The 27607-nt window shown below is 34.5% G+C and overlaps 1 protein-coding gene across 3 annotated transcripts in view; it reads right to left on the bottom strand.

Moving 5' to 3' along the window:
* Positions 1-27607, bottom strand: part of STT3B (STT3 oligosaccharyltransferase complex catalytic subunit B) — a 104548-nt gene that overhangs the window by 51377 nt on the left and 25564 nt on the right. For 2 of the 3 annotated variants that reach the window (XM_063114762.1, XM_063114763.1), the window contains exons 2-3: positions 11999-12107; positions 7966-8253 (exon numbers count right to left, since the gene is read on the bottom strand). In XM_063114762.1, the coding sequence (XP_062970832.1) occupies positions 7966-8253; positions 11999-12107 (397 nt within the window). Of the gene's footprint in view, positions 1-7965; positions 8254-11998; positions 12108-13192; positions 13210-27607 lie in introns of those variants that run through there. The other variant, XM_063114765.1, reaches the window with a different exon arrangement.

Raw genomic sequence — 27607 nt, 5'->3', positions numbered from 1 at the left:
GATAGGTAAATTCACAGAGGTGGAAAGTAGATTACTGGGAGCTGAGGGCTGGAGGGTGGGGGTAAGAATGGGGAGTGACTAATAATATGCACAGGCTTTCTTTTTGAAGTGATGAAAATGTTCTGTAATTAGATAGTGGTAATGGTGGTACAATTTAAAGAAACTGTACACCTTAAAAGGGTGAATTCTATAATATGCAAATTGTTTCTCAATAAATTTGTGGGGTGCAGCTAAAGTAGGGTTTTGAGGGAAATTTATAGCTTTCAGAGCTTATATTGGACAAGAAGATCTTGAATTACTAACCTAATAATTTAGAAACATTAAAGAAAAAAATGAGAGAAATCAAAGATGACCTAAATAAATGGAAAGATATCATGTAAGTGGATCAGAAAACTAATTGTTAAGGTAACAATTTTCCCCAAACTGATCTATAGATTCAATGTGTTCCCAATCGAAATAGCAGCAGGCTTTATTTTAGCAAGTTAATAATGCAATTCTAAAATTTACATGAAGCAAAGGACTAAGAAGAGCCAAAACAGTTCTGAAAAAGAGGAACAAACTTATATTACTCAAGCTACCTAATTTAAAGAGTTTCTATAAACTAATGAAGACAACATAGTGTACTGTTATAAGGATAGACACATACAGATCAATAGGACAGAAGAGAGTCCTAAAGTAAACCCTTATGTATACAGTCAATTAATTTTGACAAGGATACCAACGTAGGCAACTCAGTGGAGAAAGGACAGTCTTTTCACACATTATATCGAACAACTGGACATCCAAACCCAACAACAACAAAAAAACACCTCAATGCTTATCTTACACCACAGATCATAATCAACTTGAAATAAATCATAAATATGAATGTGAAACCTAAAACTATTCAATTTCAAGTAAACATATGAGAAAATCTTTGTGACCTTGGGGTAGGCCATGATCTCTTAGATAAGACACCAAAAGATCTATTAAAAAAAAACCAAAATAACTGATAGATTGGACTTCATCAAAATTAAAAATTTCTGCCCTTAGGAAGATACTATTTTTTTAAAAAAAAAGGCAAGCCACAAACTGGGAGAAAATGTTTGCAAGACACATATCAGATAAAGGACTTATTTCTAGGATATATAAAGAATGTTTACAATTCAATAATAAAAAAACAACTCAACTAAAAGATTTGAACAGACATTTCATCAAAGAATAGGGATGGCAAATAAGCACATAAAAAGATGCTAATTAATCATTGGGGAAAAGCAAATTAAAACAATTAGATACCACTACCTACCTACATGAATTTAAAAATTTAAAAATCTGACCATACCATGTGATGGTAAAGTAGAGTAAATAAAGCTCTCATGCACCGGTTTAGGGATTGCAAAATGAACATAGCCACTTTGGAAAACTTTGGTAGCTTTTTATAAAGTTAAACATACACATCACACAAACCAGCAATTCATGACTAAGCATTTACCCAAAAAGGATTAATAATAAATATATGTCCACACAAAGAACCATATGCTCAAAACTAGAAAATAAATTATAGTATATCCATACAAAGGAATACACTATTCAGCAACAAAAAGTAACAAACTACTACAACATGCAATAACATGGAAGACTTTCAAAAGTATTATGCTAAGTGAAGGAAGCCAGACCCATAAGGTCACTCCTACTGTCTGCTTCTATTTATATGGCAGTCTGGAAAAGAAACTATCAAAGCTATATAAATATATAGACAAATCAGATCAGTGGTTGCTACAAATATGAGGTAAGGAGAGGACTGACTTCAAGGGCACAGGAGGGAATCTTAAAAAAAAAAAAAAAAACTATAAGAAGCAATATAACAAGCATTACTCCAAGTACTATTTTATCATCATTAGTTAAGTACTTTTCTAAATCTTGTGCTCTGGTGTTAGTGAACAGTAACAATAGAATAACAAACACGTACTCATTTCTTACTATATCCCCACTATTTTATACCTTTACATGTATTAACTTATTTAAACTACATGAGGTAGGTACTATTATTACTTCCATTTTATAGTTGATGAAATAGGCATAGGGTTGGGGGGTGGGAGTTTAAACAACTCCCAGTGAGAGAGCTGGAAATTAAACCAAGAGGAAGCCAAACCGTGGCAGTTTGGCTGCAGACTGTACTCTTAACCACTAGATCCTAATGAAGAAAAGTTAGAATCTCTATAGAACACAAATCCAAAGCATATCCAAAAATGTCTATCAGCACCAGCTTTTAACAGCAATACTGTTTCAAAAAACAGTAATTCTGTGACATAGTACTTTATCTTTTAAATTTTAAAAAGATATCTTATAAAAGAGGTTAAACAGTTGGTTCAAAAATAAAAACACCAGATGAGAAATTAGTAGACAATTTACATTTATCCTTTAGAGATTACAAAATGTTTTCACTCTCATACCTCAGTTAGAATACAAGCAACTTTTCAGAGTAGTTAGAACTGTTATTACTTCTACTTTCAATTGGTAATAATCAAACTTTAAATAAATACCATTATCTATTATAATTCTGTAGCCAAAAAATTTTCTATATTTTACTTATGAGGAAAGTGAATGAGATTCAAAAGTATCAAACAACTTGCCAAGAGTCAGAGAATAACTTTTTATGCCAGAACTCAAATACAAGTCATCTTCTAATTTCTAATACTGAAGTTACTTCCATTTTAAACCTAATTCATTTTTCATATCTTGCTTTAAAAAAAGAGGAAAAAAAACCTCACAAGATAGTCTCCTAGTTCCTGAGTGAGAATACTTTATCATTCTGTCACTCGATAATCCTTCAAAGCCAAATGACATCCATAACTTCTCTTACTAGATTACCAACTTCATTTAACCCTGTACAATCAATATATAAAACAGTGCCTGTTCCATGTTGTTCCACAAAACTTTCTGTTGAATTATAACAATATTATACCACTTTAACTCATTCTGTGATGCCAGCATTACCCTGATGCCAAAGCCAGATAAAAACACTTGTACAGACCAATATCCCTTTGAATACTGATGCAAAAATCCTCAACATATAGTAGCAAACTGAATTCAGCAGCATATTAAAAGGATTATAAACCATGACCAAGTGAGGCGTATTCCTGAATGCAATGATGGTTCAACATAGATAAATTGATCAACACAGTATACCACATTAACAGAACGGAGGAAAGAAAAAACACATGATCATCTCAATTCATGCAGAAAAGAACATTTGACAAAATTCAGCAGGTTTTCATTATAAAAACACTCAAACTAGGAAGAGAAGGAAACTACCTCAACATAATGAAAGCTATACATAAAAAACACACAGCAAACATCATATTCAATGGTGAAAGACTGAAAGCCTTTCCTCTAAGATCAGGAACATGGCAAGGATGCTTTCACCAAGTCTATTCAACATAGTACTGGTAGTTCCAGCCAGAGCAATTTGGCAAGAAAAATAAATAAAAGACACCTCAATTGGAAAGGAAAAAGTAAAATTATCTCTGTTCCCAGATTATATGATCTTTTATCTAGAAAACCATAGACTCCACAAAAAACCAGTTAGAACTAATAAATTCAGCACAGTAGCAGGATAGAAAGTCAACAAACAAAAATCAGTTGCAATCAATACACAACGAACAATTTGAAAAAGAAATTAAGAAAACAATTCCATTTACAATAGCAACAAACAGAATAAAATATTCAGGAATTAAGTTAACCAAGAAGGTAAAAAAAAAAAAACTGGTACAATGAAAACCACAAAACATTACTTAAAGACATTAAGCTGTAAATGGAAATACATCCCATCTCCACAGAATGGAAACCTTAATATAAGATTTTAATACTACCCAAAGCAATCTATATATTCAATGAAAATCCCAATGATTTTTTTGAGAAATAAAAAAACCCATCCTAAAATTCATATGGAATTTCAAGGGATCATAAATACCCAAAACAACCTTGAATAAGAACAAAGCTGGAGGACTCACACTTCCTGATTTCAAAATGTACAACAAAGCTACAGTAATCAAGACAGTGTGGTACTGGCAAAGACAGACATACAGACCTTAGGAACAGAATAGGAAGCCCAGAAATAAACCCTCATATATATGGTCAAATAATTTTGGGAAGGGAGTAAGGACTACTGAATGGGGAAAGGACAATCTTTTCAACAAATGGTGCTAGGAAAACTGGAAATCCACATGCTAAAGAGTAAAGTTGGACATTTATACAAAATTTACACCATGTATAAAAATTAACTCAAAATGGATCAAAGACCTAAATGTAAGACTTAAAATTACAAAACTCCTAGAAGAAAAGAGGGTAAATGCTTTACAACATTGGATCTGGCAATGATTTCTTGGATATGATACCAAAGGCACAGGTAATGAAAGAAAAAATAGACAAACTGAACATCATAAAAACTAAAAAATTCTGTGCATCAAAAGACATTATCTACAGAGTGAAAAGGCAACCCAGAGAATGGGAGAAAATATGTGCAAATCATATACCTAATAATGGATTAAAGCACACAAAAATGTGTTCATCACTAATCATTAAGGAAATTCAAATCAAAATTACCACCTCATACCTATTAGGATGACTATTATCAAAAAACAGAAAATAGTTAAGTATTCACAAAAATGTGGAATAACTGGAACCCTTGTGCACTGCTGATGGGAACATAAAATGGTATAGCCAGTATGAAAAATAGTATGGTGGTTCCTTAAAAAATTAAAAGTACAATTACCACATGATCTAGCAATTCTACTTCTTGGTACATATCCAAAAGAATTGTAAGCAAGGTCTTGAAGAGAACACCAAGTTCAGAGCAGCATTATTCATAATAGCTAAAACGTAGAAGCAACCCAATTGTTCCTCAATGGATGAATCGATAAGCACAGTGTGGTATATTCATACAATGGAATATTATTCCACCTTAAAAAAGAATGAAATTCTGACATATGCTATAACATGGATGAACTCTGAGGACATTATGCTACATGCAATAAGCCAGTCACAAAATGCTCTATGATTCCATTTAAATAAGGTACTTAGTTTAGAGTAGTCAAAATCAAAGAGACAGAAAGTAGAATGGTGGTTGCCAGGGGCTGAGAGAAGGGGTTAATTTATTACATAAGGTGAAAAGAATTCTGTGGATGGACAGTAATGATGGTTGCAAAACATTCTGAATGTATGTAATACCACTGGACTGAACACTTAAAAAGAGATAAGATGATAAATTTTATATGTATTTTACCATGATAAAACAATTAGAGGGGAAAAAAAAAAGTATGTACCGATACATGGATGATCATGCTAAGTGAAAGAAGCCAGACATAAAAGGTCACATACTGTAAGATTTTATTTATACGAAATGTCTAGAATAAGTAAGTCCATAGAGACAGAAAGTAAATTAGAACAGATGGAGGGGGAAGGTACTGGGTTTTTGGGGGGATTGCTAAAATATTCTGTAAGTAGATAATGGTGATAGCTTCACTACACTGTGAATATACTAAAAAGCACTGATTGTACACCTGAAAATGGCTCAGATACTGAACGTTATATGAATTTTTTTAAAGATTAAGTTAAAAAATGTTGAAAGGTAGTTAAGATGCCAGTTAAGATACTGCCTCAATGGTTCAGACTCATAATGTACTAAAAGAAAATAAAGAATACATAACTATAATACAGAATACAATGCTATTTTTGTGTTTCTTAAAAGCATAAAAAAATTAGAAACATGCCCAAAATGCAAATGGTAGTTATCTCTGGGTGATTTTATTCTTTATATTTTTCTGATGTCTACATTTCCTGAAAGTAGACATTTTTATCTATTTATTTATTTTCACATTTGGAAAAAAATGTTTATTAGCATTCAGAGGTATTAGTGACCCACTAAATAATTCTTAATCATCATGAAATGACTACAGCATTTTACAAAGCAAGAGAACAAATAAAATTATCTTGTGTTTCAGTTATCTATTGCTGAATAACGAACCACTCCAAGATGTAGTGGCCACATACAGTAGATGTGGACAGGAATTCAGGCAGGGCTTAGCAGAGATGGCTGGTCTCTGCCTTATGGGGTGCCAGCTATTGTGGTTTAACTGGGGCTGAAAGGCCCAAGATGGCTTCACACCTACTGCTGGGGTCTTGCTGCCTGTTGGCTAGAGCTACTTGATTCTCCTCCATAAGGCCTCTGTCCATGTAGTCTCTCATTTTTCAGGAGTTTAGCCCAAGCTTTCTTACATGGTGACTGGCTTCTGAGAAGTGAAGGAGGAAGGGAAGATGCTAGTTCTCTTAAAGCCTACATCTGGAAATGGCATTATATCCTTCTTCTGTATTCCATAGACAGAAGGACTAGATTCATGGAAAGGAAAAATAGACTGCACCTTTTAATGGAAGGAACAGCTAGAACATGGGAAATTTTGGCAGTTATCTTTGCATCCAGCCTACCACACCTTGTTATATCGAGAAGCCTGCTATTTAGGAGTAGAACTGTTGAAAGAGAGAAGGTATGTCAGTTAAAATGCTTTCAGCTGCAGTAATAGATTTAGACCTAGGATATTTATGTTTTAAATTTATTACAAAATATTTGAGATATATAGAAGAATAGACAATATTAAAATAGTTATGAACCTAGCTATCCAGACATTCAAATTCAAATATAATTCCATATTTGCTTCAGATGATTTTATTAAAAAAAAATTTTTAGCTGACATAGTTGAAGCTCCCTTAATACTGCTTCCTCAATATCACCCACCCATCCTCAGTAAAAACCACATGTATGAAGAATATATACCACATTTTTATACTTCCATTATAAAAAGTATAAACATAATATGGTTTGTACTATTTAAAATTTACATAAATGATTTACCATACTGTATATATTCTACTGCAACTTATTTTTCCACTTGGCATTTTATTAACCAGATCCATCCATATTTATATGTATTATTTTTATAATTAAAACAATATACTGTTTATTAAAAGTCATGAAACAGAAGTTCCAAATTTTAAGCTTTTATTCCCTTAGCTGTACACTATAAACAAAAAGAGTTCTAAACAACATCTTTGATGAATACAGCAGCACTAATAACATCCTATTTCTTGCCATCATCTTCATCTCCATGGGTGCTTTTCTTTCTTATCTTTTAAAATCGAGATCAAGACACTATATACATTGATCACACTCCAACATTCTCCTCTGGAATTCCAGGCCAAAGCACAATCTTCACCAGTCAAGTAGTTTTAAATGATGTAAGATAATTACTAAAGAGAAAAATCATGCTGCCATTCACCTAGCTCCCTAAAAATATACTTAAATATATAAAAAAAATTGATATAAAAATTTTGGCAATTTCCATCACTGAAAAAGTATGAGCATAAGCTAAAGCTAAAATAATAGCAATCTTTAAGTTGAACCCAATGCTAAGTAGCACCATAGTCCATGTAGAAAAAAGAAAAAAAAATTAAGTTTAAATAACTTGGCAACAGCAAAGTAAATAATGCTAGTAGTCTAGTTATGGAAACAAAATTTAAAATTCCAAGCCATCAAACCATGTTTCAACTCTCCTAGGTAACTATTTCTTGCCTGTCCCCCAAAATAAAAAAGAAATAACAACAAAAAGTCAACAGATTGTTTTTGATAGCTCCTTTTTTGGAATTATGACTTTTAAAGAAAGGATATTGTCATCACCTATAACTCAAATGTAACAACATTGTTGTGAAAATTAAATTGTACATATACTGCATACATTAATCTAGTTGTGTATAACTAAAGGGAAAAAACAGTGCCTAAATATTTTAAAATGTTATCCATTATTAAAAGTATTATGAATGTAAGAGATCCCTATACGCATCTTTAATTGGTAAAAGACAAATGTATACAACCTAAACTATTTCAGCAGAAAGGTCACGGGTATTAATGGTAGCAAAACATTAAGTGTTACTTACCCACAAGTAGTATGTGAACTGAAGTGCAAAAATAGCAATGCCTTCATTGTCAAAGGATCCAGCTACTGACCGAGATATGTAACCTGGTACAATAGCAATAAAACAAGCAGCTAAAAGTCCTGCTCCTTGGTTCCAAAGTTCTCTGGTAAGCAGAAAAGTAGATATAGATGTAAGGCCGCTAAAAGTAGGTGCAAGGAACACACATACATCTCTTATGTGAACTGTTATGTTCAATGTATTCAAAATCCAATGGATAAGGCCAGCTGTTATCATCAACCCTGGATAAACCTAGGAAGAAAAAAAACCAGAAAATTTAAATAAATATAAAGAGGTATCTGAAAATACTAACGTAAGTTCTCTTCTTGATTACCGCACACAAGGGTACGTCAAGATTTGTATTATCTTTCAATTCTTTTTTTCCAGGAATTTTTTGAAATACCATAGTATTGTTTATAGTAAATTTGAGAACAAGATCTCAAACTACAAAAAAAAAAAAATCTTTCTTTTGGATTGGATACAAATAACAAGCTCATATATGGAGGAACATATTTAAATAAAAGATCAGAGAGAATATAAAACAAAAATGATTAAAGTTGAAAATGTTTAACAATGTTAAACTGTAGGTAACTTGCTGCTGTAGACTGATTGAACTGTGTCCCCAAAGTTCATATATTAGAAGCTTAACTCCCACTGTAACTGTTGAGGGTAGGAAATCCTATTATGGTAATTGAAAGGTGGGGCCTTGGAGAGGTAATTAGATTGTAGGACCATGCCTTAGTGAATGGATTAATAATGGCGGTCAGGGGCGTGGTCCTGAGGGCTTTAAAAGAAGAGAACATGAGACGTTAGTCTCTCTCTGCTCCACCATTTTCTGCCATGTGAGACACCTAGGTCACTGTCGCCACCACCAAGGTCTTCACCATATGTGTTCCCTGGACTTTGGACTTCCCAGCCTCTGAAACAGTAAGCAATGAATTTTGTTTTCTTACGAGTTACCCAGTTCAAGGTATTTTGTTATAAGCAACAGAAAGCTACTAATACACTTGCTTACTGATCCCACAAACTTTTTTCCACTCCAAAACAGAGTCGTAGTCTAACTCACCCTCAAGTTTACGGTTTTAACACACTCTTATTTTGCCCCTACTTGTGTGTATATAAGGGAATGAGAAAAGGGAGGGAAGACAAAGAAGTTACAGGCAAAATTATTTAAGTGATATTTATAAATAAGTCTTCCCTCCTTTCAAGCTTGAGATTGGAAAGTAAACAACTATAGCTAGGAAAAGAAGAACCAGTCAGTTGGTGAATTCAAGGATGATGTTTTGGGACTTCCAAAAGGTTTTTACACCACTTACAATACCACTTATAGTACTTATAGGGATGGAAGGGAAATAATAAACTAGAAGAGGCCAGTTAACAGTTATATTCATCCTCTCTATAAAGGAGGAACATCAAACATTAAGGGGATTCAAAGAACAGTAAACAGGACATCATGTTTGAGCTATTTCTCAGCAATTAAAACGTGCATTTACATCTGCATCCTTAGCTAAATCCTAAAAGATTCTTTTTATCCTCCATAACTGAAACTACAAAGGTAATGTTAAAAATTTCCCTTCTTGGCTCTACTATTTAAAACTGCAACCCCCCCACTCCCACCCCCTATGGTCTTTAACACTCCTTCCTTTGCTTTTTCTCCATAGCACTTATCATCATTTAACATATTATTTATTTTACTTATTTACTGTCTATTAACTCTCCACCCTCACAAGAATATAAGCTCCAGAATAGCAGGAAATTTTCCCCCAGCATCCAGAACAATAACTGGCACAAAGTGGATGTTCAAACCTACTGAATGCATGGAAGGAGGAAAAGATAGAGGGAGAAAAGAAAAAAAAAGTGGCAATTCATCATCATTCTTAAAAAATAAAAATTTTGTTTCATTTCACATTCAATACTAGGTCCCAGTGTATGATTTTGTCAGCAATACTGAAAGAAAAATAGAAGCGTACTTGAAAATACCTCTTAAAGTAAGTCTGAACTGACACAAGAAACAGCCAAAATACACATAAGTACTGGATGAAAGGACCAAAAACAAACAAACAAACAACAAACCACCACCAACAAAAAAGGCATAGTCAAGCTCAAAAGACTGGGAATTTTACAATGCCAAAAATGAAGAGGAAATTCAAAGTAGATACTAATGTCGTGAGAACCCACAAGAGAGAAGAAAAACCCAAACAAACCAGTCCTGAGATAGGCCTTAAGGTCTGGAAATGGGAGGTTTTCACCCAACACAGGGATCAGAGAAAAGGCCTAATTTCCAGCACAAAGTTAGGGCCTGTTTATGAAACTAGAATAGACAAATTCTACTCATCCACTGAGGGATGCACTAAGGAACTCTGCCTTCCTTCCAAAGCTTTGAGTCCTTAAGGAGAAATAAGAAATTTATTTAGATGTGTGCATGTGGTTTCCACATTCATAATAACATTAAGTATAAGATACCTCAAGATGAAAAATAACATAAAAACTGTCCTAAAACCAGTGAAATCTCTAAAGGCTCCAGCAAAGGCAAATGAGAAAGATTACTACAGGGATAGTCCCAAATCCCAGGACCCTAGGTGTCTCAGAAAAAACAGACATACACTGAGGATGAATTCAACATATAAAGTTATAAACAAACCAAGAAATGAAGTATTTCATCAAATATTAACACAATAAGATACAAGAGTACTTCAAAAAGTCCGTGGAAAAATGGAATTAAAAGATAATACTAATCCTTCCATGAACTATTTGAAGACCCTGCATATATGATAAAATTACCACAAGAACTGCAGATAATAGTCATCTACCATACCTACTACCATTTAATACCTCTCTAATTTACACTGGAGACTATCATGACTACCCTCTTATATCTTTATCTCTTTTTACATTAAGGATAAGATGCCTCAAACTAGAAGCACATCTCAATACCATGGAGAATGTATTCTTTCAAAACAGAGAAAAGATTTATAAAATTTGGATATATCTTATTTAGACCACAAATCAAGTCTCAATAAATTTCAAAGGCTTGAAATTACATAGAATTTGTTCTCTAACCATAATATATTTAAAGCATAAAGCAAAAAAGATAACTAAGAAATTTTATGTTTAGAAGTTAAATACAATTCTAAATAACTCATGAATCAGAGGAAGTTATAATGGAAATTAAAATACATTTTGAATGGAATAATGAAAATGCTGCACATCAAAACTTATGGAATGCAGCTAATACTATGATTAGTGTGGTATTTATAGCTTTAAAATGCATCCATTAATAATAAAGGTTGAAAATTACTAAGAAGTCAGAAAAAGAACATCAAAATAAATTCAAGAAAGTGAAAGGAAGGAAATAAATTGAAATTAACAGAAAAACAGAGAAAATCTAGTCAGAAGTTTATTTGGGTTAAAAAAAACTTAATAAAATTAATAAACTTTTGGCAAAATCGATCAAGAAAAAAACATCAAACATACATATTTCCCCAATAGCTGCCTTATCTCTCACCTTCTCTTCAAATTTCTCTTTACATTCCAAATCCTAAACATATTTCCCCTTGTGTCATCTTTCTGAACATCAGAATTCTCCATGAACTATAATCAATATTCAATTAACTGGAATAATTAAGGGGAGATGTAAAGCCTGAAAAATTATAATTATCTGATTATTCTAGATTTCTATTCTTCCTAAAAAGTTTTTTTCAACCAAGTTGCTATACAATGAAGCAAAACACACAAATGACCTTAACTTGAGATATACTATGACGCTAGATTCCCCCACCAAAACTACCACTTGTCAGAAATAGTGGTTAAATTGAAAAGGGGGGGCAGTGTAAAGAAAAGAGTCTAGATAAATTAAACATTGGATAACCAGCCACAGAAAAATGGATTAGTTAACTATACAAAGCTTTCAATAATCCTCAACACCTTAGCAATTAATGATTTGCTCAAATAACAGTAAAATTTTTAAATTAACATAAATAACTGCCAATATACTTACAGTACCACCTACTATTCTTCCTAGTGGATACCATGCTCTTTCATCAAACCAATTTAAAAATTCATAGAACCCATGAGATGCAAGATGATGTGTTGATCTATAGTTAAACCTAGAGAAAAGGGGAAAAAAAGAAATATTATAAAACTGCTTACCAGAAAGAAATAGCTTTTTCTTTATATTAAACTCTGTGGCTACATAAATATATCTTTCATAATAATTTTTCTCAAACTTGAATAACAGATAAAATAATCTGAAAATTTCAAAGGAGTATGCTTATACCTTAATATAACTAAAAACAAACTCCCCTTCCTTCTCCCCCAAATCACACCTATAAAACTAGTAATGTTCAGATTAACATTTGGCCACTGCTTGGGGTCCAGTTGGTAAAGGGGTATAAATTTGGAAGAAAAAGGTAAGCATCCACAGAATTCACCATATGGGCAAAGTAGTCCATGATACTCAAAAGATTAAGAACCACTGAGAGAAGATAAAATCAAAATGGAAGAAGTAGCACAGGCAACATAATTACCCCAAACCCTGCAAACCTAAAAATTACAGGAAGAAAGAAAAACTATAATACTACTAAAAAAATAAGAGAATAAACCATAACAGCACTGTAAAATGAGAAAGAGCTTAAAGAAAGAGAAAGTGTAATTAATCTCTGAAAAACAAGAGACTAACAAGAAGACATGAAATTGAAGAAACCAAAGCCCAAAGCACAAGCAGAAGAAAACTGCAAACAAGAGAGGGCAATTCCAGAGATATTCCAAGTTTAGTATAAAGCAGCTGTGGGGGCAGGAGAGAACCCTGGAGCAATCTTCAGGGCAATGGCATTAGGAGCAACTAGGCAGATGGATCCCCTTCCCCTATTATGCCAGGCAGGGAAGAGAATGTCAAAGGTATCTGCCTGAGGTAGGAACACTTCAAGTAGATAAGTGAGTCAAGAAGCACAACAATGCTGGACACACAGAAGATGAACAGGAAAATCCTCATACACAAAAACAGTTTGATACATTCTTTCCAGCAGCAAGTCATGACCATTCCCACAACAATCACTAGAAGCAAGCTTTGCAGCATTTTTAGACAGATTTTATCAAATATTAAAACAAGTGCGCATCCAAAAATCAAACATTTGAGAAAAAGCAAGCACCAAGAAAGCTAAGCATCAAAATCAACAAATAGAAAAATTAATACCATAAGAAACAGAAGCAAAAATTAATATCGTCAGAGGGCTAATACAAGCCAGAGAAACCTGAAAGGAATGTAGCCTAGAGGTTAAGGAGTATAGGTTCTAGAGTCATATTGCCTGAGTTTGAATCTTAGTTCTAAACTAGGTGATCTTGGCTGGGCAAGTCACTTACATTCTCTGTGCTCTAGTTTCATCTGTAAAACAGGGATTACAATAGTACCCACTACATCATAAGATAGCTATGATGAGTAAACAATATAGTGTCACTGAGGCACTTAGAGGCTGCTACTACTGCTATAATTAATGAAATAGACTCATGATAAAGGATCCACTAATATTTTGAATGGCAAAATTATGATTGTCTAGATAAGCAAAATAAAAGATAGGCTAAATAGTGTAAAGAACAAAAATGAAGAGCAAATTAGAACAAGATAGAAAGTATTATGAAAAAATTAAGAAATCTAAAGAGAAATCCAGAAGTTCCCACATTCCTCTTTTAAAAAGAATCACTATGTGCCAAAGGACTGAGGGGGGAAAAACCCTCATACTACACATCCCAATAAATTTCAAAATGCTAAGGATAAATTACAACTTAAAATCATTCATTCAGAGAAAATAAAGAGATTTTCTACAAAAGAATAAAATCAGATTAATACCATATTTCTCAGTGGAACCACTGAGCTAGCAATGGAGTAACATATCCAAATTTCTGAGGGAAAAGGATTTTAATAATAAGAATTTTAAATTTTACAACTTTGCCAGCAACATGGAAGACTAAGCTAATGCTAGAAATGCTATCCACCCCACCCAGAATTATTTATTTACCTGAGCTGAATTTAAAAAGGAAAATCCCCAAATGCCAGAAACAAAGTATTTACTGTACTTCCAAAGGCCAGGGACCATGGAAAGGCTGCTCATTAAAAGGAGATGGAAAGGGCTGACCCCGTGGCGCACTCAGGAGAGTGCAGCGCTGGGAGCATAGCAGCGCTCCCGCCGCGGGTTCGGATTCTATATAGGGATGGCCGGTGTGCTCACTGGCTGAGCGCAGTGCGGTTGGTCACAAAAAAAGACAAAAAAAAAAAAAAGACATGGAAAACAATCTATCTAACACCATGGAAGTGGCAAAGTTTTTCTCTTTCCAAGGGAAAAAAAGACTTCCATAAAAAAGCTAAATTGTGAACTAATGGGTACAAAACTATGCTATCAACCCTATGTGATTCACTGTGCAGTATATGCATGTACTGAAACAATACACTGTACCCCACAAAAATGAATATTAATAAAATAAAAATTAAAACAAAAAAATGATAATCTACAGGGAATCCCCAAAACAAGAAATTAACATTGAAAGCAAGACCCAAACATTTGGACTAGCAGTGGAAGCAAAAACCAAAAACAGCTTTGGAGGGACCCAGATTAGCTCATAAACAATTAAACACTAGAAAGAGATTCATCATAAGGAAGTAAACACACAATGGAAAGAGTAATATTCCCAAAACTTGTGACAATAGTCATATAGTTATGCACTGCATGACGACATTTTGGTCAATGACAGACTGCATATACGATGGTGTTTAGAATAGTAATAGGCTCTTACCATAATAGCCTAGGTGTGTAGTAAGCTATACCATCTAGGTTTGTATAAGTACATCCTATTGATGTTTGCAGAATGACAAATTCTCTGAATATATTTCTTAGACTATATCCCCATTGCTAAGTGATGCATGACTATTTTAATGGGAGAGTCCTAGTATGTTAGCAAGAATCAAGATTTTAAAGTTTCAACCTAATTTTTCATTCTAAAAAACTGACTCCAAGGGATTATTAATAATGTTTTAAAAACCAGGAACCAGTGATTCCACCTTCACATTCACATCCAAAACAAATACTGTGTTTCAGAATTCTCTACCACCTAAGATGAAGGAGCCAGAAAGTGAGGTGTCACCCATCAGTTTCTTCTCTTTCACATCCGATACACAAATCCTAACAAGGCTGTCACTTTACCTCCTAAATCTCTCTGAAATCTGTCCAGTATTTTCCTACTCTGCTACTAGCACTCTAATCCGAGCTATCATCTTTTAACTAGACTACTTAAATAGCCTCTAACTGGTCTCCTCACATCCATTCTGTCCGCATAATTCCCCAACCTGTGTACCATGTCACAAGAAGAACGGTCTTTTCAAAATGCAAATGTGATCATACCACAACTCTCTGCTGAACTATTCAAACCCTTCACCTCTTAAAATTAAAGGGGAGAAACTTCCACTTCTTAACATAATGGTCAAAATCAAACACAGTCTACCTCTTACATAACTCTGTATAGTCTTGTCTCACACCACCATACTACCTCCCTACTTTCCATATACCATCTTTCAGTCCTCTAGACTTCCCTCATTCCCTCCTGCCTCAGGATCTTTAGACTGCTAATACCCTCTGCCAGGAACACTGTTGCCTACCTTCTTAGCCTATTTAACTCAACCTTCAAACTTCACATTTCTATGGGATGTTGTACCTGACAAAAAAGATTCAGTGTACTTTTCTTCCTACCACTTGCCACAGATGCAATTTCACATTAGTTTACTTGATTTATACACCACTAGATAAATACTCCCATGAAGAAATTATGGTATCTCTAACACCTAGCATAGTATCTGGTACATAATAGCCCTCAAATATTTGTTAAATGAATAAACGATTTCATAAATATGTTTATAAATGGAGATGAGATAGCTACCTAATTCCAATTTGAAATGGTCTCTCCAAAGTTAAAGACCAATTTAAGCGAACTTCCTGAGATCTAAGCAAACCAACCCATTAAGAATTCTATTGAAAATCTAACATGGTATCTAAAAACTAAATAAAAATGCAATTACAATGTGTTCAGTCCTATTTTATCCCCAGGGAATATCAATCACTATTTTCTTTTTGATCCTATAACTCAGTAGCCCCAACTCATTCCCTCCTGCATACATACTACTCAACTAATCAGCTGTCCTTAGTGATAGCTAAATTACCTGACTTCAGAGATAAATACATACATACATACATACATACATACTAAAGTGAACAACCCATTCAAGAGTTCTTGTTGCTTATTAACCTCACCAACACTTATCAAACTTCTTAATTTTTGCCAACAACTGTGATTGTGGGTTGACATTCCATTGTAATTTTAATTTGCATTTCCACAATGCACCCTGAGGTTAAACACTTTTCATATATTATTGGCCATTAAAATTTCCTCTTGGGTAAAGTGGATATTTGAAGTCCTTTGCACATTTTTTTTCTAGTTGATTTGAATAACTTTTTAATCTCTTGGGTACTATTCTTTGGTCAGTTGTATAAGTTGTAATCTCTCATTCTGGGGCTTTTCACTCTTTACGGTATTTTTAAAATTGAAATTCTTGACATAAACCTAATTTATCACTTTCTGCCATAAGGTTAGTGCTATTTTCCTGGTCAAAAAAGTCCTTCCCTACCCCAAGGTCATAAGGATAGTCTTTAATTTTCTTCTTCAGGACAATTTACAATTTAAGCTTACCTAGTTAGGTCTTCAATACACTTGGAATTGATTGGGTGAGAAATGGGTTCAATTTTAATTTTTTCCTCATAATTTTCTCCATTGCTTTTCAGTCCCGCCTCTATCATGTGGTAAAGGCTCATTAAAGCTTGGATTTGTTTCTGGATTCTGCATTCTAACTGGTATTTACATCTATTCTTGCACCAATACTATGCTATCTCTATTACCACAGCTTTAAATTAAATCTTGATAGCTTGTAGAACATTTTTTAACTATGCTTTTTATTTTGTCCTTTTGCATTTCCATATAAATTTTAAAATAAATTTGTCAATTCCACCCAAAAAACCTGGTAGGGTTTTAATTGAAATTCTATTGACTCTACAAATCAATTTGGGGAGAATAAACACCTTTCCAATGTGGATATATCCAATCCATAAATACACTTTATCTCCTTCATATTATTTAGGTCTTCTTTAATGTCTCTCCAGAAAGTATGTATTTTGCGTTAGAGGTCTTGAACATTTTAGGTTAGATAGATTTATTCCCATCTTTAATGCTATCTTCATTTACTTTGTAAAAATCTGTTTGACATGTCGACAGTAATCTGCTATTTTTCATTAATTCTGAACCAGAAACTTTGCAAATGCTTATTAATCCTAATAATCTATCTCTAGATTCCTTCAGATTTTAAATCTTAAAATCAATAAACATTTGCGTGTTAAAAAAAGAGGTTTCTCAAAGACTACTTCAGGTTTTTAAAGCCCTATATATAAGATGCAATATTTTGTCCCCATCTCTTTCTATCCCATTATCTTCCCTTATAACTCCCAAGAATATTTTTTAAAATAGAAATTTAAGTCCAAACTTACAACATTTACTAAAGTCAATCAATAAGATCAATTAGATTGTTTCAATGAACGCAAAAATCTTAAACTTGAGGTTGTAGATCATGGTTATAAGGATGTCAGCCATGTCATCTAATTTATTTCTGTATTTTGTTATGGTTCCAAAAATTCTAAGAATTTTGACTCACAGAGATAAATGTCAAACAGTACTCATTTTAAAAAAAGTTCTCCTTGTAAAATAATATTCTTCAATTAAATGATGCAGAAGTTTATTTGAGTTCTAATCGAAAATTGAGTGGCCACATCTAATAACTGCTTGTTTTCCTCATATTTAAAAATTAAACTGGAAGCACCCAAATTTAAATTTATAACATAGCATGTATTTATGTTACAGATTTAGTTGTTACTATACAAAGCATATTCTGATTTTCTTTTAAGCAAATTCCAAAGATACCTCAGATGGAGCACTAAAAACCCAATCCAGGGCAAATATAAAAGGCATGTGGATTGGTCACACAACTATACTTTTCTATTACATTAATTAACTAAAAATGGAATGTATTTATCAATCATACCTTGTTTTTCTAAAAACTTATTTATTATTATTTTTATATTCTAAGATTTTGTTGCAGAGCAGTGGGGGTGAAGGGGAGGGGGAAAGGAGAGAACACAGAGGAAAGGACAAGAGGACAGGGTGGGAGGAGGAAGAAGGAGGGTAGGGGGTGTGGTCAAGGCCTGTGACACACCCCTCATTCCAGGAGGGGAGCCCAGGGGACTTCTGGCAGAGACTCAGTAGTGGCTGGGTTGGATACTGACACTGGTGGGGGATGGCTGAGGCCCTTGGCCCTCCCCCCACCCCAGCTTGGGAGCCTGGGGGGCTTCTGGTCCTTCTAGGTTTTGCAGGTGTTCTTTGTGGTGTTAGACCTTTACTGGTTAATACCAGAACTTTGTCTCTGATATGCGGGTGTTTTGTGTTTTCTTTCACTTCTATGATTGATTATTCTCTATTCCCTCCATGTAAACTCTCACTGGAACTAATTCACTGTCCTTTGCTTACATCTAAAATGGGGGAACTTCCTGTGGAGACCAGCACTTCAGCCCTGTGGTTGAGCTAAATTGCTACTTTGCTGCTGATTCGCTAGGGAAGGCTTTTTGTGCAGCTCAGGTTTTAATCGTTGACCTTGTAAGCATTTCTGGGTCTTGTGAGGTCCGGTACACCTGGGTTGTATGGAAACTCTGGTCTAGGCTTGAGTCTTTTTGGCAAATAGCATCCCCTGCAGTTCTATATTCCTGACCAGTCTCCACTGAGTGGGCCTGTGCTGATTTGAGGGCAGATCAACTGTCCGTGCTGTGCCCCAATGATCCCCTGGTGGGCCTGTCTCTTCCACCCCGTGCATTCCAAACACTTTGCATGAGGCATGCTATGTGCCGGTCCATGATTCACCGGCCTCTGAGTGGCTCTTTTTTTCAGTCTTCTGTGGCCCCTCACTTGTACGTGGGTCCAACAAGAACACCGTTAGCAGTCTTGCTAGCCTGGGGGCCACCAAGGCCCTCTTCTCCCCTGCAGCCTGCAAGCAACTTCGTATGAAGGGTGTGGCAGCAGCTTTTGCCAGCTATTGCTCTGTGTGCTAACCAGGGCCAGCCTTGAAGTGGCCGGGGCTTGAGACGGATGGAGTAGTCCCTTCTTTCTCTCATCGTGGCTTTTCCTGCCTTCATGAAATCCATAGATCTCTCCTCCTCTTCCTCTAAGCTCTAGTGGCCCCAGCTTGGCAGTCATTGCTTTATAACAGTAATAAATTGGTTTATTGTTGGAGAGGGTTACGCTGGGCACTGTCTATTCCATAATCTTGATAAAAACCCCAATCATACCCTCTTTTAAAACTATTTTCACATGGTCTTTCTTCGCTCTCTGTTCTGTCTACATAGAAACTTATCACAGCATTTTATTTTTCCTTCTTCATGCAATCATTTCAAGTTCCTAATCACTGCTGAAGAAACCTCTCTAATATTCTGTCTTCCCCAGTCCACTTTAATTTGTGCTTTCAAAGCATCAATGCTGGAAACTCTACTCTAGCTCATCTCACAATGGAATATCTTAACCATAGTGATTTTTGTATCTTAGAGGTATCTTGTAGTTCCTGGCACTTCATTCATGAGGTTCAAATAATGACTGTTTAATTACTCTTTTTTTTACACAATAGTGTCTATCAACACTGACTTAAATTTTTGTCTTCTATTTTCTTCTTCATTAAACTCAAGCAATTGCGTGCACAAAACCAGTCTTCAATTTTGGCATACCAAATTCACATATTTTAAAAAACATTTACACATCCCGGAGAAGGTGTCATAGATGGACTATAAATTAATAATCATTGGAGCTGGGTAACAATATACATGGAGGTTCATATCAGCTCTACTTTTAATGTTTGAAATTTCCCATGATAAAGAAAATGCACATATATATATGTAGTTTATACCTATATATAAATTAAAATAAAATTTATATAAATTATATATATGAGTAAAATACATATTTTTCGAGGCTACTCAAAAAGTTTGTGGAAAAATGAAATTAAAAGATAATACAAATCTTTCCATGAGTTTTTTGAAGACTCCTTGTATGCAAACTTACTATGGAAAATTTCACAGACACTCTCTGACACACAAATTACAGTTTTCCACAAGCAAAACTAGGTGAATGGACTGAGAAATTATGTATTAAAGGTTAGAAGTTGTCAAAATAAAAATGAAGTAAAAAAGAAACAAGTAGTAAAATAACATTTATCTCAAAATTCTAAGAACACTACCAAATCTCATATATATATCCTTTCTTTTATTAATATTGTCAGAGCAACATTCAGTACGTTACAGTAAAAGACTTGTTTTGAAGCAGGTGTGACAAAAAGTTGATAATTATTAAATACAGGTGGTAGATACATGGGATTCATTATGGTGTTCTTTCCACTTCTGGTTTATTTGAAATTTTCATAGAAGTTCAAAAATAAATAAATAAATGCCTCCCCCAAATTCTCTCACTCTGACTCTCTAGTGCTACCCTGCAATTCCAATAATGTGTGGGAGAATGACTTGTTAAGACAGACAAAATAAGTTTCATATGGACTTTATTCACTTCTGAGAGGAGAATATAAATAATTTTACTACTTCTCAGTAACAACTAAACCGTCTAAACATGTAGGGAGAAACTGGGGATGAGATTTTTAAATTTGATAAAGTAAGAGAAATAGACATATTACAAATTAAAAGAAAGTTTTAGAGACCCACCTTTACATAGAGGCTAAAATACATGATTATTGTTTTCTTCTGCAAAGTATAGTAGAAATACCACAAGTGCTTACTGGATATTGAAACACACTGCATTACAACTTACAGGAAAAAAGTTAAAAAATCAGAAGATAAGAATAAGGCACTTGCTAGGAGCCACACATCTCTTTTTTTCATATTTTGGGTTTTTTAATCCCCTTGTGAATCCCATAATTAATTCTTCTTCATCTCAAGAAAGAAACCCTTCAAAAGCCAAGAAAAGTCTAGATGCTTGATTTAGGGAGAAAAGACTGTCTCCTAAGGCAGTGAGAGAAGATTAAATTTTGGAATTCTATTTATGGAAAAATGATTTTACTACTTGGGTTCTAGTAGAGAACGATTAGCACAACACTGTATTTAAAAAAATTACAGCTTAAATAGAACTTTATAAGCTGGTTTAAGGCTTATCCAACAAATACTGGATTGTTCCCATAGGTAAACAAATACTAGGTACCAACCTACTTCTAAATTATTACTGTTTTTATGAACAAGAGGGGAAAGTCACCTAAAGCTGCATCTTCCTTCCATGGATCTTGTTAGAGATCTAACCATTTGGTACATTTATTATTTCATCTTATACTACATTAAAATACCTAATGTTCATTCAAAGCAAGAAGAAATCTCATGATAATGTACTGAAGCAAAAAACCACAACTCCTGGAGATTGGATGGCCACCCCACAACCTCACTGATGCTTAATCCTCACTGGAACTGTTGAGGGTGGGAAATGCTATTATGGTAATTGAAAGGTGGGGCCTTGAAAAGGCGATTAAGCTGATGGTTGAAAGTTGGTCATGGGCAGGGTTCTGAGGGCTTTAAAAGGAGAGCACATGAGAGTCTCTCTTTCTGCTTTTGCGATCTTGCAATGTGATATCCTGTGTCATTGAAGCTACCACCAAGGAAGACCCTCACCAGATGTGTTCCCTGGACCTTGGACTTCCCAGCCTCCGAAATTGTAAGCAAAAAATATTGTGTCTTATAAATTACCCAGTTATAAGCAACAGAAATGGACTAATAAAACAATATATCAATCTTAAAGGTTAAAAAAAAATTATGTCTCAGCCCTAAAATTAACCTAAGGCTTTCATACCTTCAAAATAAGTCTTTGAGGCAGCAAAAGGTTTTGTATACTTGATTAACATTTTCCTCACTAAAAATATGGCACTGCATCAGAAATATTAACATAATTGGAAAATGTCTAGGAATCAATTGGAAGAACAGCATATTATTAGCCATAGCGCTAAAACAAACCTGAAGCCACCTATGACCCCTGTGACTACCTTTTGAAACATGTTTCATATACAACATGTACAGTTCATATAATAATATATATGTTCCATATGTTTCAACATAATATATGGCATATGTAGAATTTGAGCTAGAAAAACAGAAATAAAAGTTTCACTTAATTTATAGCTAAGGAAGTAAAGAGGAACTTTTAGTCCAAATACATGTGCTAGAGACAGCACTGAAAGTAAAACACAAATTTCCTAAAAGCCAGTTCAGTCTTCTTTTCCCTGAGCCACGTAACCTCTCTAAGACGATCTACCAAATGCACACATATAATTAAATCAACTATGTCTTTGCTCTTTGACATTTTCAGGGAGGGGAAAGGTGTTGCCTTTTCATATCACTGGCATTAAAATGATTGTCTCACCCTTTGCACTTCTGTATTATATTCTCTTACAGATCCAAGATTACCACACAAAATTTTAGATGAACACAGTAGATATGTCAGCAATTTATAAACCAGGCATTACAGAATAGATTCAGTTTGGGAAGTAATCAATAAACAATAGAAAAAGGAGGCTTTCAGCAGTCAAAGAGCAGGCTAAATATGGGGGGGTAGGAGACAAGCATGTCCCATCTCTCACAAATGTTCAGTTCACAAATCTAATTTTCACAAGACAACATGAGTTTAGTTTAGTTTAGCCTTTGAAAGTTAAATCCAAGAAATGCACATGAATCAATCAGAAACAGAAAGGGAAAAAAATTAAGAAAAGGGAAGAAAAAATTTTGATCATGATAGTGACAAAGATCAGCAAATAGGAGGGTACTCAGGAAATTTGTGGAAAAATGGAATTAAAAGATAATATGAATCCTTCCATGAACTTTCTGAAGTACCCTTGTATAAGCAGTAGAGAAGAGTAGGAGAGGAAAGAGGGAGGGCAAAAAGGAGGGTGAGTGGGAGGAACACTGTACCAAGTATTACCACAAATCAGTGCAATTCCCCCTCACTTAAGACTAGGCAAAGCCTTGAATCACCCCAGGGTTCTACTTTGCTTGAGTTGAGAAACCAGGTTAACGAAAGTTTCTATGAAAAATAAGGATACATAATGTAGTGGACTGAATTATGTCCCCCAAAACTCAATGAAATTTGAATGGTGTTCCCCAGGTTTTATGTATTAGAAACTTAGCTCCCACTGTGACTGTTAAGAGGGTGGGAAATCCTATTACGGTAATTGAAAGGTGGAGCCTTGAAGAGGTGATTAGATTGCAAAATCATGCAGTAGTGAATGGATTAAAAATGGTGGTTGGGGTGTAGTTCTAAGGGCTTTAAAAGAAGGGGAAAATCTGTCTTTCTCTCTCTCTGCTTCCACCATCTTGCAATGTGAGACCCCTGGGTCACTGTTGCCACCACCAGGTGGACTTTGGACTTCCCAGCCTCAGAAACTGTAAGCAATACATTTCATTTTCTTTATAAATCACCCAGTTTCAAGTATTTTGTCATAAGCAACAAAAATGGACTCCCAAGTAAGGGCTCAGGGCTGTCTCCTATGGACAGAGAACAGAAGTCAATTTGACAGCTTATCTTTAAAAGACTCCAAAAAAAGTCTTGTCTGACAAGACATTTGAATTATATGTGCCCCTAAAGGTGGCTATTCTACATCTAGCATTGGTTTGTTTTCATTTTTATAAGGTATAATAATTTATTTTTTAAAAATTCCTTGAGCAACTAATATGTACCAAGTTTCTGTTAGGCACCAGAAGTAAAGGCATTGAAGACGACAGGCAAACTTCTCTGCTCTCCTGGAACTTAAATACAATAAAAACAAACCAGATAACTACAGATTGAAACAAGAGCTTTGGAAGACACGAAAAGGTTCAGTGAAATAAAACAGCAAAATGGGAAGAAGGAAAGGAGGAAGGGGTAGAGATAGCTTTAAGTAAGGTATATATGAAGTCCTATCTTATAACATCTGTGAGAACTTTGATGGGAGTAGCCAACCATTCAAAGAGTTAGGGAAAAGAGCTGTCTTCAGCAAAGAAACTAACAAGTGCAAAGGCCTTAAGGTAGGAGAATTGGTATGTTTAAGGAAGTGAAAGGTGTTCCAAGGGGGGAATGGTGATGGGATTAAGTTTTAAGTATTACTTATATGAAATAATTATTTTTAAAAAATTAACATTTGTCAGGCACTGTGATAAGAATATTTTTCATTCAGTCACCACAAAACAAAACCCTTTGAGATAGTAGTATCCTAAGGGACAAATATGTTATATAACTTGTCCAAAGTCATACAGCCATGAAGTGGACAAGATGGAATTTGAACTGGGCAGCTTTGACTCCAGTGCCGACATTCTTAAGCATGATCATAAGATGATTTCAAATAGCAACGGTACAATCAATGCAGGTCATCATATGCATCATATTCTGGGTATTTTGAACCTTAAAAAGTGAATTTCAGACTGTTTCTAGTACCTCAGGGATTCCAAAGAGCTCCTCTGGTACTATTTTTCTGACCAGGATGGGGTACCAGAATGGGTATAATACACTTTTGAACAAAATAGGGTGCCATCTATTTAATTCACATTTGTCTATTTATATATTGGGCTATTGTGTAAACTCTCATTTGAAGAAAGAGTTCAAAAGCTAAAACGAGTGTTTGAAAAACACTGGCATATATGTTTAAAATATATGTAAACAAAAACCATTAGTGTGGTTCTCTTAAGATGTGTTAAAATGAAACTTTGAACCTTGAAGCTTATGGGCTTTCTTAAGTTACTTTGAAACAAAAGGACAGAGAAGTCCAATGTCCGTATCACTTCAGATTTCAACTCTTTGGTATAGATATTACCTTTTAAACAATCATGGCCAGAAACCTTTATTAAGAACAGCTTGATTAGTAACAACCATCATCACATAATCTATAATTTTTAAAATTTTAAACCAAATCCTCCAACAAGTATTATTCTCACAGAGGAAAAACAAAGCAAGTGATCCCTATCTCTGCCTCAAATTTCTCTCCTTCTGGGGACCTTTCTTATAATGCATATATTAACCAATTCAACAACTGTCAGTTTCCAGAAAACTAAACTCTTCTCAGTAAAAGGTATGGTTAAAGGTATACAGCAAATAAATTTCCCAAAAATGAATTTCTTAGAAAGTATCACAAACGCCTCTGAATAAAAGATATCTTACTTGCTCTCTTTTAGAGAAAGCACAGTATCTCCATACCAGCATTGTGAACTGTGCCTTCATTTGGAGCCCTAGAGATTTTTATATCTCTGGGCAAGAGACACGCCTTCCTTCTATAAAATGGGAGATGAATGACTGTACGATAAGTGATGGGAAAAGAGAATTAGTATGATGCTTGGACCTCAGTTTTAAGAAAAAAAAATATATAAAGAAGCTGAAAATCTGAAAATTGATTCCCTTACAACTGCCCATGCTCCTAAATCCCTTGGAAGAAAAAGTCTTCAAACACCATATATGTAGATTTTCTTAGTCACTGTGCTCCAAAAATTAACATCAAGGCTTGGTCTTCAGCCCTCTCTTTTCACTGTTACATCTCTTCCTCTCTCTTTCCTTGAACTTTGACTACCAAGTATAATTCCCAAGTACACAGTTCCTTTTCTAAATTCTAAATCCACATATTATATGGCCTATTCAAATGTCTACTTAGATCTGTCTCCACAGGCACCTCAAGCTCAACAAACCTTTAACAGAACTCATTATTTACTATATCTTCCACTATTAAAACTGCTCTCTATCCTAGTAAAAACTTTACCTTTATCACAGGTATCTGGGCATCAGTCATTTTAGATTCCTTTGTTCCATAAATCTCTTAAATTCCTCTAATTAAAGCCCTCTTCATATTTTATCTGAACTATTTCACTTGCCTCCTTACTGGCTTCCTAGTTTTTAGTGTTCCTACCTCCAATCCATCCTCCACACATTAGAATTTTCTCTCTAAATCAAACTATTAGCTAATCTTTCAACTGTTTCCCAAAATCTACAAGTTAAAGTCCTAATGTCTTTTAAGACTCCCTTCTCTATTCCCACCCTGAAATGGCTCCTGCCTACTTCTTTCTCAGTTATATTCCTAAACTTCTGGTTCTTCCCTAAACATGTACTGTTAATACTTTTTCATTATTTCTGTACCTTTGCACAAGCTGTTCTTATTTCCTGAAAAGCAAATCCTCCTTCCGAATCCTCCCACACCTACCTTTCAGGACCTAACTCAAAAGACACCTCCTAAGCCTTAACCATCCTTTTCAGATAACAGTTGACAAATCTTCCTTTATTACCCCTAACTGGATCTTGCACTTTACATTCTACCTTTTTCAAACTAATATACTAAATAGTATTAATTTACGGATTCACCTCCTCCACTGGATTGGAAAATCCTTGAAAGCAGGAACCCCCAACCTAAGTGAATAATAATAACAAAAACAATAAATAGTGAATATTTCATGAGTGCTTATCATGCATTCTGCACTACTTTAAGTAACTTTATTGTTATTAGCTCATTTAACCTTCATGACAATTTACCAAGATCGCTATTGTTGTCATTCCCAACTCACAGATGAGAAGACAAAAAAGCAGAGAGGTTAAGTAACTTGCTCAAAGTCACTCAATTAATAAACAGCAAAGCCAGGAATCTATGATTTGGTCTCTACACAAGTACGAATTAAATAATGTTCAAACCTCTAGCACCAAACTCAGAGTGTAGTATATAGAAAGTCCAATAAATGTTTGCTGCTCCTCTAGAACATTTTATATGAGATTCAATTTTAAAACATTTTTCCTGAGTACAGTGATTTAGCACTAGTGTAAGATTAGGAGTCATGTAAAATGTTTAAGGTTTTAATATTCCCACTCTACTAGTTTTTCTATAGAATTATACATTCAGGTAAAGGGTAATAAAAATAGTGTAAGTGGTTTAATTAAATTTTCATTCAGTGAACACTCGATATACAAAAGGGTACTTCAAAAAGTTCCTGGAAAGATTCATATTATCTTTCAATTCTATTTTTCCAGGGATTTTTAAAAGTACCTTCGTACTTTTCTCAGTGGTATTTGGGTCCCTCCTCATGGTCTCTAAAGTCTTTCATCAATCCTCTATATCACTCACAAAACCATTTAGTACTCAACAAAGAAAGGAAAAACATCTGCTGCAACCACATGAATTTCTGTTTTGTTTATTCTATTAAAAGAGAATCTGAATAAGGGTTTAATTGCCACAATTACCAATCTTAGCAGTTGATCTGGCCCTAACCTAACACTTCTCTGACTATATTCTGGCCACTGGAACCTTACTTTTGTTCCTTCAACATATCAAGCTTCTTTCTGTTGGGAGGAAAGCTCTTCACCCAGATCTTCTCGAATCTCTCTTCAAAAAGGTTGTTTTTGACTTTCAAATCTATAATGGTGGTCCCATACCATACTCTCTACAAACACACATCAAATACCAACTACCATATTTTTTCCATAGCCTTTATTACTAACTAAA

This window comes from Cynocephalus volans, chromosome 11, assembly GCF_027409185.1.
Source record: "Cynocephalus volans isolate mCynVol1 chromosome 11, mCynVol1.pri, whole genome shotgun sequence".
Lineage (NCBI taxonomy): Eukaryota > Metazoa > Chordata > Mammalia > Dermoptera > Cynocephalidae > Cynocephalus > Cynocephalus volans.
Note: the sequence above shows the minus strand (reverse complement) of the source record. Positions and strands in the feature narration are given on the sequence as shown.